This window comes from Zalophus californianus, chromosome 16 (assembly GCF_009762305.2).
Source record: "Zalophus californianus isolate mZalCal1 chromosome 16, mZalCal1.pri.v2, whole genome shotgun sequence".
NCBI classification, from domain to species: Eukaryota; Metazoa; Chordata; class Mammalia; order Carnivora; family Otariidae; genus Zalophus; species Zalophus californianus.
This window is the reverse complement of record NC_045610.1, coordinates 11,528,263-11,538,770: the sequence shown is the minus strand read 5'-3', so window position 1 is coordinate 11,538,770 and position 10,508 is coordinate 11,528,263. Positions and strand designations below refer to the sequence as shown.

At 46.5% G+C, this 10,508-nt stretch overlaps 1 protein-coding gene across 6 annotated transcripts in view; it reads left to right on the top strand.

Moving 5' to 3' along the window:
* The first annotated feature begins 2,702 nt into the window (after positions 1-2,702).
* Positions 2,703-10,508, top strand: part of PRPSAP2 (phosphoribosyl pyrophosphate synthetase associated protein 2) — a 57,404-nt gene continuing 49,598 nt past the window's right edge. For 3 of the 6 annotated variants that reach the window (XR_003515314.2, XM_027567651.2, XM_027567648.1), the window contains exons 1-4: positions 2,711-2,850; positions 8,061-8,157; positions 8,407-8,557; positions 9,569-9,621. Coding sequence is in view for 4 of the 6 variants with exons in the window: in XM_027567651.2 (XP_027423452.1) it covers positions 8,439-8,557; positions 9,569-9,621 (172 nt within the window). In the remaining 2 variants the exon portion in view is untranslated. Of the gene's footprint in view, positions 2,918-8,060; positions 8,158-8,406; positions 8,558-9,568; positions 9,622-10,508 lie in introns of those variants that run through there. The other 3 variants (XM_027567649.1, XM_027567650.1, XM_027567652.1) reach the window with 3 other exon arrangements.

Below are 10,508 nucleotides of genomic sequence, written 5' to 3'. Positions count from 1 at the left end.
GTTCTGCTCCTTTCTTGCTCATTACCCATCGCTGTGTAACAGGACATCTCCAACCTCAGTGACCTAATCCAAAAGTGTATTATTATCTCTCAATGTTCTGTGGTTTGACTGGGCTCAGCTGGGTGATTCTCACTTGGGGTCTCTCCTACAGTTGCAGTCAGGTGGTGACTGGGGCTGCGGTCATCGCTGGGTCATCGGGGCTGGATGTCCACCACAGCTTCCCCCCAAGGCCTAAACCCCAAGGATAATGATAATGGGAGATGAGACATCAGCCCCAGGGATCTCAAAAGAGTCTTTGGAGAATGGAAGGCAGATGGACAAGTAGTATTTGATATAACAGAGCAAAGGAAACCAGAAGCTAAGTGCCTGCAATGAGGGGAAACTGATGAGAAACTAACCATTTCTTTTTTTTTTAAGATTTTTTATTTATTTGAGAGAGAGAGAATGAGAGACAGAGAGCACAAGAGGGAAGAGGGTCAGAGGGAGAAGCAGACTCCCCGCTGAGCAGGGAGCCCGATATGGGACTCGATCCCAGGACTCCAGGATCATGACCTGAGCCAAAGGCAGTTGCTTAATCAACTGAGCCACCCAGGCGCCCCGAGAAACTAACCATTTCACTGCAATCCTGGAAGCAGTGCTATATGGGAGCAAGTCATACTGGCTCAGGAGAGCCGATCTGTACAATTTCCAGAACATTCTCTCTGTGTGGTGCAAATATTATACAATTCTGTGCTATTGCCCACCTTCTTTCCACCAAGGGGGTAAATCTGAGGTCACCCATTTTACAGACATTTCTTGGGTACCATACTCGTGTCAGACACTGTTTTGAGTACTGGGAAATAGTGGTCAGCAAAAGAGACAAAGGGCCTGCCCAAACGGGACTTACAGTCTATGGGACCTGGGGTGGAGATATTTATGAAATAATCATCCAAGTAAAAACAATTAGCAATAATTAGCAATCATGATAAACTTAATGAAGAAAAAGTACATGAAGTAGATTGGGGGGGTGTTTAGGGAAGGCTTGAAGATGACAGCTGAGCTGAGATGCAGTTTCAGGAGGAGTGGATGGAGGAGAGGACTGCAGGAGGAAGGGCATTCCGGGAGGCGGGAACAGCACGTGCAAAGGCCCTGTAGTTCATAGACAGAGGACCAGACTGGTGAGAAAAAACAACAAGTAAGCTGGGGAAGAACCCGCAGGCCCCTGCGAATAAATGACTGAAACCCAATCCGCAATGACTTAAGAGGGTGGAGGGGAGAAATTTATTGGCTCCCATAATTGAAAAGTCCAGGGAACTCCTGACTTCAGCCAAACTCAGCGGGGCCCATCTATATCCCTCCCCCTTTCTCCTTCTCTGAGCATTTCTTCTGTCGGTTCCCCTCCAGGTATCCTAACAGATAGCAAGAGAGGAAGCCTCTAGCCTCAGTACCCCCAGGAGGCTGGAGATTGTGTCGCCTGGGCTCCCTTTGGCTCAGCGGCCTATCCTTGGAGCCAATCAGCGAGCTGAGAGAGAGATGAGCTGTCCTGATTGGTCAGATCCATTCATTGGGCAACAGGTGGCGTGAACGGTGGATCCCGCGCTGCTGGCCAAGGCAGGCAGGTGGGGTTGGACGAGGGTTAGATCACAGTGCAGAAGTGAAGAAAACCCAGCAGAGTTCCTTTTGGAGGGGATTCAGTTTTGTGCCACGAATGTATCAGTGGGCTCATGGGCCTGGGCCTCGCTCTTTGCAGAAGTATGTCCCTGTACAGTTGTCAGGCAAAGGAGATGTCTTGAATGACACCATTTCATGAAGTATCACCCAACTTATAACTCATAAATTGAGATGCTTGTATTCCCCAATTGTAAAATAAGAGGTTGACTGCTTCTAGCTCGCCGCCCCACTTTTGATGAATGATTTCATGCCTCATGCTTGTGAAAAATCCAAAGCAGAGTTGGAGATGCAGTGCGGTATACGGGTCAGCTTAGTGCAGAGTTTGGTGCCGGGCATCCTGGATTGCAATTCTTGTCCACTTAGTCATTTGTCAAGTCATTCAGCGTCGGTGTTTCAGTTCCCACAGCTGTTAAAATGCCTACTTCATTCTCTCGTGAGGATTAAATAAATTACGGTTAATATATGTTAAGCGCTTAAGAGGACTTGGTCTGACACATGATAAATGCTACATACGTGGTCGCTATTATTATGTTATATATAAAAAAAAGGCTAAACGCACTTAAATTATAAGGAATTCAGGAAACAGATACCAAAAGCACCAATTCCTTTATAATAAAAGAAGAAAGGAAATAATTACAATAACAACTGAGCATTTACTATTTGCCAGAAGCTGAGCTAAAAAGCTCTGCAGGTGCTATCTCATTTAATCCTCACAACCCCATGACATGGATGCTACTATCATTTCCATTTTTCAGATGAGGAAATCGAGGCTCGGAGGGGGTGAAGTGACTTTGCCCAAGGTTACAGGCCTGTAAAGACTCGAACCCAGACATCTGTGATTCCACAAGCTCGCTCTCATTCACAGCCACCTGGGGGATAGCCGCGTCCAAGGGGCCCAATGAGGCTCAGCCCCGCCCATCTCCGCCTCTTGTGCCGGCCTGGCCCCACCCCTCTAGCCCGGCCCTTCGGCCGCGCTCCGCCCCTCGGGTGGGCCACGCCCACGGCCCCAAGCCAGGTGCCTCCGCAATCCCGGCTCCCGGCCCCGCCCTCTGCCCCGCCCACAGGCCTCGCAGTCGCCGCGGACGCCGTTCTTGCGCATGGAGTCGCCATTTTGCTCCTAGAGAAGCCGTCTGGAGAGCCGGCGCTTTCTTCCTTCGGCAGCCGAGGCTGCGGCGGGGCCGGGGCTGGGGTCGGGGCCAGGTAGGCGGGCGGGAGCCAGCGACGAGTGGCGGCGCGGACCGGCGGGCTCCGGCACTGCGGGGCGCAGGTGCAAGGGGCGGGGAGCCCCGCGGCGCCGGCTGGCGGACGGGTCGCGCGGTCCCGGGGCGGCGGCTGGGGGGGGGTACAGCGAGGCGACCCCGGCCTCGCGCCCGCAGCCGCCCCCTTCCTCCCTCCCTCCTCTCCCGTCCGGAGTCCGCGGGGCCCGGGCCCTGCGCGCGGGCCCCGGGGTTACCCCGCTCAGGCGCCGTTGGGAGTCGAGCCCTAATTATGGGAGCTGCGGCCGGACGGCTCAGAAAATAAGCCTCCAGCCCAGCCATCTCCGGCCCCTAATCCGACACGGCCCCTGATGTTAAGTTGACTGGCCTTGCTCGTCGCAGACATTTCTTACCCTATAGCCGGTTTTTTTATTTTTATTTTTTTTTTTGTTCCACCCAGAACTCACCCAGGAGGGAGGACCTTGATGTAATTTTTAGGTCTTATTTTACGATAAAATGTTTTCCCCCAGTATATTACATTGATGATCAGGATTTTTTTCCCCCTTTATTTTGATACTGGCGCAGTTTAGGTTGTGTAGCTTTTACAGAGAATAAGGAAATGCGGAATGGGGATTTGGGGCATGAGGAAGTGTGATTTCTAATGTTTAAAAGATTTAAATGCGCAAATAAAAATAATTCAGTCACATTATTGAACTCCACTGAATCATACCCTTATTCCTGTCCGTATTCCTATCCTGACCTGGTCTAAACCGTTGTCACCCAGTTTTGATGAGATGAAATTCTGCTCTTACTTAAGGACTTCTGCATAGTCCCGGAGATTTATTACCGTTTTTATTGTGTTGAATATATATTCAGAATTTTACTTAATTACCCCATTACGGATCCTTTCTACATGTCCCGTGTTGCTCTTAAAAAAATCTTGCAGTGACCATCATTGAGCATATATGGCTTTTTCTTTCTTCCCCTTGGTATAAATTCCCAAAAGGGGAAATACTGAATCAAAGTTCTGTGTTGTGTTCTTTAACACTTGGTATCAATTGTTTCCTAAACAAGCATGTTTGCTGTAGACCTTTTTCAAAATCTGGATGTTTGTCCGATCCTGCTCACGGTAATGCCAGATTGAGCAGGGGAGTCCAGTCATTTTCTGTGCTGTTGAGAGACAAGCTGTGCGTACAACTGTGTGCTCCAAGTCAGACTGAAACTGAGCTAATGTCTGCTGCTTGGAGGCCATGCAGGCTTGAGCACGTTTCTTCATCTCAAAGCCTCATTTCCCCATGTGTGAAATGGGTCCTCATCTGGTGCCTGCTTTATTGAGTTGTCGTAAGAATTCAGAGCACTCAGAAAATGATGTTTGCTGTAAGAAAACATGCTGATGGGGAAACGGGCAAAGTGTCTGGGATCACAGAGGCAAAGAGGTTAATTCAGCTTAGGCTTTTTTTTTCCTATAAATTTTTAAAAAAATTTTTTAGTTATATTAATCACCATACATTACATCATTAGTTTTTGATGTAGTGTTCCATGATTCATTGTTTGTGCATAACACCCAGTGCTCCGTGCAGAACGTGCCCTCTTTAATACCCATCACCGGGCTAACCCATCCCCCCACCCCCCTCCCCTCTAGAACCCTCAGTTTGTTTTTCAGAGTCCATCGTCTCTCATGGTTCGTCTCCCCCTCCGACTTACTCCCCTTCATTCTTCCCCTCCTGCTATCTTCTTCTTTTTTTCTTTAACATATATTGCATTATTTGTTTCAGAGGTACAGGTCTGTGATTCAACAGTCTTGCACAATTCACAGCGCTCACCATAGCACATACCCTCCCCAGTGTCTATCACCCAGCCACTCAGCTTAGGCTTTTGCCCTACTAATTCTCTTCAGCAGTGATATAAAAAGCATTTTTTTTTTTGAGGGACATCACTAATAAAAATAATCATTGGGCTTTAGGTTGCCTTCTAGTTCCATTTGTTAATCATTGCAGCTCATCCAGGTCAGACTTTACTCAACAGATGTTTGCTGTTTGACAAATATCACTGAGCCTCTTCGATGTGCCAGGTACTAGGCTCTGGTTGTACAGCAGAGGACGTAATGGTGAGAAAAAAAATCTCTGCTGTCCCAGACCTTAAATTCTGGTGGAGGAAGCTGATTTTACCAAGCATCTATCTCTCTTGTCAGGAAGGGAGAGGCGCAGGCCTGACCAAGGGACCTACCCAAGGACTGGTAGCTAGGGACTGTGGAAGACAGACCCAAGACTTCACACTCCTACTCCAGCATCTTTAGATAGGAGGTGTTTGTACAGTGGGCTCTTTGGAGGGAAAGCATCATGCTCTAATGCGAGCCTTCCTCATCCAAAATATGGAGAAGTGGTTTTTAAATGACTGCTGGCAACATCCAAAGCAAGTGGTCTTTCAGTGTGGATTCATCCATGAGACCTAATAGGTTGTCAGATCTCATTCAAAGAGGAGTAGGATTTGCTTTTTGAAAGGGGCCGAGAGTCTCTGAAAAGGGTGTGTATTCATACGTATAAATAATTCTCACACATTCTAGAGTAAATTTAGGATAAATGTAAAAGCAACTGTAGTTTGTGGATTCCATTTCGCACTGAAGCTTTGTGCTAATGAGCCTCCTGCCAGCCCCATCCTGGTGATTATGTTTCTGAGGATAATCTTTTAAAACTCACTTTTCTTGAAGCTTGGTAAAGAGCACAACTTCCATTTCCAGTAGGGAAAAGGAGAACCAAAGCTAGCAACAGCCCTTAGTTTTGAACATCTTGTAGAATGAATGGTCACAGAACATGACTGTATCGATAACCAATTTCCACATGGACTCCCCTTCTGGTGCCATTTCTGAGGGTAGTCTCAGGTTAGGTTTCAGTTACAGAAACCTGATACCTGAAGACCGGGACTTAAGTGGCCACAGTCAGTGGTGAAGGGCATTTAAACTATGACCAGTAAGGAAAGGTTCCAGGAAGTAGCTTGGAGGAGAGAATATACACAGAGCTAAGAGAGCCATCTAGAGATAGGTGGAGCACTGCCCTGCGGCAAAGGAATTTGATGTTTGCTGTAAATTATCAAGGGAAGGGCAAGGACCAGGGAGTGGCGACTGCAGGGAGAGGAAGTTCAGCATATTCTAAGAAGAGTTTGGAATGGATGGGCCCTCAGGATGTGGGCATCAGTCTCCGGAGCTCTTCAAGCGCCTGGAGTGGTTTCTTGGAGTCCTGTAGTTGGGCCGATTGACCTCTAAGAGCTCTTTCTGCCCTCAGATGCTTCTGAGTGTTCCAGGCCCTCTCAAGAACACTGTGGTACTTTAAGAATCTTCTTATTTGAAGATTGGGGGGTATAAAAAGAGGGCCACCCCATGTGTATTACTGTACTTGTTCCGGAGAAAACCAAAATATTAACAGTTGATTCCTATGTAGCTTCCATTTACCAAGCAGATCCTCTATGTGGGACACTTTGTTAAGTGCTGTACAGAAATTAATTTTACAGCGACCCTGTAAGGGCCGTATTCATGTATTGTATGGGTGAGGGAACTGAGACTAAGATTAGTTTATGCAGGGCCTCTCAGGGAGCTAAGTAGGAGCCAAGATGCAAACATGAGTTTGACTCCAAAGCCTGTACTTCTAACTACAGGAAAATGAGTTTCCTCTTCCAGACCTGTACCCTGTGTTCCTGAACACACGTATATTGGTTGAGAGACAGTGTCGGAAGATACTTAAGATCTCTTCCAACTTTGAGTATTGCGAACGTTCTTTCATGTATACCAGCCACTCTGCCCCACACTATGCCATAAAGCAGGGGTCAGCCGACTTTCTGTAGAGGATCAGATAATCAGCTCTTTTTCAGCTTTATGGCCGGCACTCAACTCTATCATTGTATCCATAGACAGTTTGTAGGCAGTGAGTGTGGCTGTGTTCCGATACAGTTTTATGTACAGAAATAGCATTAGGAGGGACCTGGTTTGGCCCGTGGACTGTAGTTGGCTAATCCCTGCTCCTGAGCCACCTTCCATGGTAGGCACCACCAGTCCTCCTTGGTCTCCTTAGGGCTTTGGCCATTTGTGCCTGCGTTTCTGTTTGTAATTCACAGGCTGTAGGTAAATTTCATTGCCCTGCTCCACATTTCCCACAAGAGGCACTCTGTGGGGAAACCCTAGCCTGCTAGTGCTGCTGTACCTGTAAATTGCACCATCCCCAGGCCCCAGTGGTTCTCTTGCAGTTACTGCAGAGAGACGCACATATGCGCTAGGAGGCCTGTTTAGGGTGGTGACCTGCTAAATGAGGCACCTCCAGTACCATGGAGTATTGGCAGCAGTTAAAAAGGACAAGATGGGCATATATTTTGTAACCCCGGGTTGTCAGAACATATCGTTTAACAGAAAGGATGATAGATACATTTGTACGATGATTTTTTTTAATGTTAGAAATGTATTTTTGTCCTATCTTTTTATGAGGGGAGGGCCACGTGTGAATGCGTAAAGGTCTGATGGTATCTGTATGAAACTAAGAAGAACCGTCCATTCTGGGAGGGTGGGTGGGAAGGGGCCTGGGACGGGGGCTGGTGGACTTTAGCCTAAACGGTCCTCGTTCCAATTTTCCCAAGGAGAATGCGTTTGTGTATTACTCTTGTAATTAAAATGGAAGAACAGCAAAAAAGAGCCGCTCAGCTTCATCTCTCTTCGTAATCTCCACCGGCCTTCCCTGGGGCCATCCCAAGTAAAGCTGCACCCGAGGAAGCGCAGTGTGCTTGCTGGGAAGGTGCCCCCATGCCCCCGTGGCCTTCGAGACTGTTGCTGGGGCACCTAAGTCCTGCACCTTCCTTGGGTGATAAGGACACAACCCAGAGAGTGGAAGGTGGGAGGGCACGTGAATGTGGGATGACCACCTCACCTCTGATGACTTTGAGGCCGGGGGCTTTTCTGTCTGTGCCCTGCTGCCTGTCAGTTGGGTGGTCTGCTCACTTCCCCTCAGGGTTATTTTTTGGTCGGCCTTTTCTTGCAGTTCAGGAAAATGCAGGCAAGGTCTGCCTTGGACGTTGCTCAGGGCATTAGGCAGCTGATAGGCCAGGGGAGGGCTTTGGGGTAAATAGTTATTATAGGAAAATATAATGGGCATAGATGGGTTATTTATTCATTATTTAAGGGTCCATCAGTCCATGTCCTTGCTAATGGCTCTGCCATTTTTCTGTGTGTTAATCCAGGAGGAATTTTGTTGTCAGAGAATAAAAGGAGGTTGTCCATAATTGACTTTAAGCAGCAAAACAGTAAAACACTGAGCTCTTCAGCTCCACCTTTCTTGTAAGTTTATCATTTATTCCCAGTGGTCATGAAAACTAATTAAATCATATAACATATTTCCATAAATTAGGAACCCTAAAATCCAAACGAACTTTTTATTTGTCCATACATAGATGTAACATAAGAGACTCCATGATGGTGAACACTAATCTCCTTCAGCTTAAGTCATTTGCTATTTAAAAAAAAAAAGTTCATTCAGGTGAATTTAATATTCTCTGGCAGTTGTTAATATACTTTTAATCCTCCTAGGCTCTGAGAATTGGAAAACCAAGAAGGTTTTGATGTTTTGTGTGGCGCCACCTGAATTAGAAACCAAGATGAACATAACCAAAGGAGGTCTGGTGTTGTTTTCAGCAAATTCTAATTCATCGTGTATGGAGCTCTCGAAGAAGATTGCCGAGTGAGTTATAATCGTACCATTAAAATCCATATTCATTATGTGGTGTTTTAAATTTGATGATTGCAAGAGCACTGATTGTTCAACTCAAGAGCGGATATCTTGTAGTTAATCTGTGTATCATCTATATATTAAGGGCTAACCTTTTTGTAAAACTGTCGTAATCCCCTACATGTTTGTTAAACGGACGTTTATTGAGTCCTCATGAGTGCCAGGGGTTGTGTTCGGTGCCACACGTGTATAGAATTACTTGACTATAAAGAACAGTGGAGTGTATTCTCTATGAAAATAGTTTATCTAGATTACAGTCCAGTATAGTTTTAGTTATTTATTAAATAAAATTTCGCCAGAAACCAATATTGCACTGTATGTTAACTAACAAAATTTACATTAAAAAAAACCCAATAAAGATCGAACCACCCTCCTGGGTGGGTACTAGGCCTTGATCTAGATATTGGGGATTAACGGTGAACGAACCAGTCAGGATCCTTCCTTTTTATATTTAGTTGTGGAGCCAGGCAAGAAGGAAGTCAACAAAACAAAATTTCTGGTGGTGATAGATAGTGTGAAGAAAACAGCGTGAAAGATTTGTTCTGCTTTAGCTTGGGGACTTGGGTGCCTTTTAAACCTAGGGGATGGTATGTGACTTGAGAAACCCACCAGGCAGAGGGGACAGAAGGTGCAAAGTCCCTGAGGTGTGCAGCAGGAGGTGTTGGTATAGACCAGGAGCACGGCTGGAGGGCAGAGGGCACAGGGAAATGGTCAGTGAGGCAGGCTGAGCAGGACTCCGGAGGCCTTCTTGGGGTTGGCGTGGGGTGGCCGTGGGGGGTTAGGTAACGGAGTGACAGAACCAGTAGCATATCCGCTTTCAGTTTTATAATAAGAGTGCCTCTATTTTATTTTGCTTTATCTTTTTATGAATTTCTGAAGCATCCTCAAATTATAAAGATGTTGGATGGATCATGTCTCTATTATCTTTTCAACTCCCCCCCCCCCCCCCCTTCTCTTCTCTAGGCGGCTGGGGGTGGAGATGGGCAAAGTGCAGGTTTACCAGGAACCTAACAGAGGTGAGCTATCTTGGACATGTGTTACGTTGATCTTTTTATGGAATGTGACATGCTGGCTCAGTCCCTCATCCTCCACTCTTGAAACAGTTGGACCCAGTGGCCGGTTAGTTCCGCACGAAGTCGGGTGGGCAAGGTGGTGAGAGTGCTGCTTTAGCTCTTACTGATACCAAGTGGGTATAGAGTGTGTGGGGCTTGAACTCCAGCTCTCAGACCTCATCCAGTAAAAACCGCAGAGATGCATGCAACTGGTCCACTGAATGGAAATTCAGCAGTTGTCTGAGTTTATGTCCCCTTGGGCGGAACGAGAAAACCCCGTGTGGCCACAGTGTTAATTGGTTGTTATTCCTTTTTTTTTTTTTTTTAAGATTTATTTATTTGAGAGAGAGAGAGCACACCAAGTGGGAAGGGAAAAGGGTGAGGGAGGGAGAATCTCAAACAGACCCCGTGCTGAGCTCGGACTTTTCTAAACTGCAAATGATTTAATCTGCTACTAAAGCGGATTGCGTGATATCCTTTGTGTAGTCTGGAAGGGGGGGTAAGGAAGAACTGGTAGCAGAAGGCCCAGGAGGAGTTTGGTTCATCCTTCGCGTTCATGAATGAAGGCAGAGAAAATACTTGGTGTCTATTGGGAAGTAAGACAGGAACTGACATTTGTGGATTTCTCACTGTTAGCAGATACTGAAGAATCGCGCTCAGGGGTGATCAAAGAACGAGGTCCCCAAAGTAGCAGAGTCAGGATTCAAACCCAGATCTCCCCGACTCTAAAGCTCATTTTCTTTCCTTGGTACCACATTCCTTTGTAAACATGTATTCTGTTTTTTCCAACATTTTGAATGAAAATATTCAGACCTATAAAGAAGTTGAGAGAATAGTGCATTGAATATCCA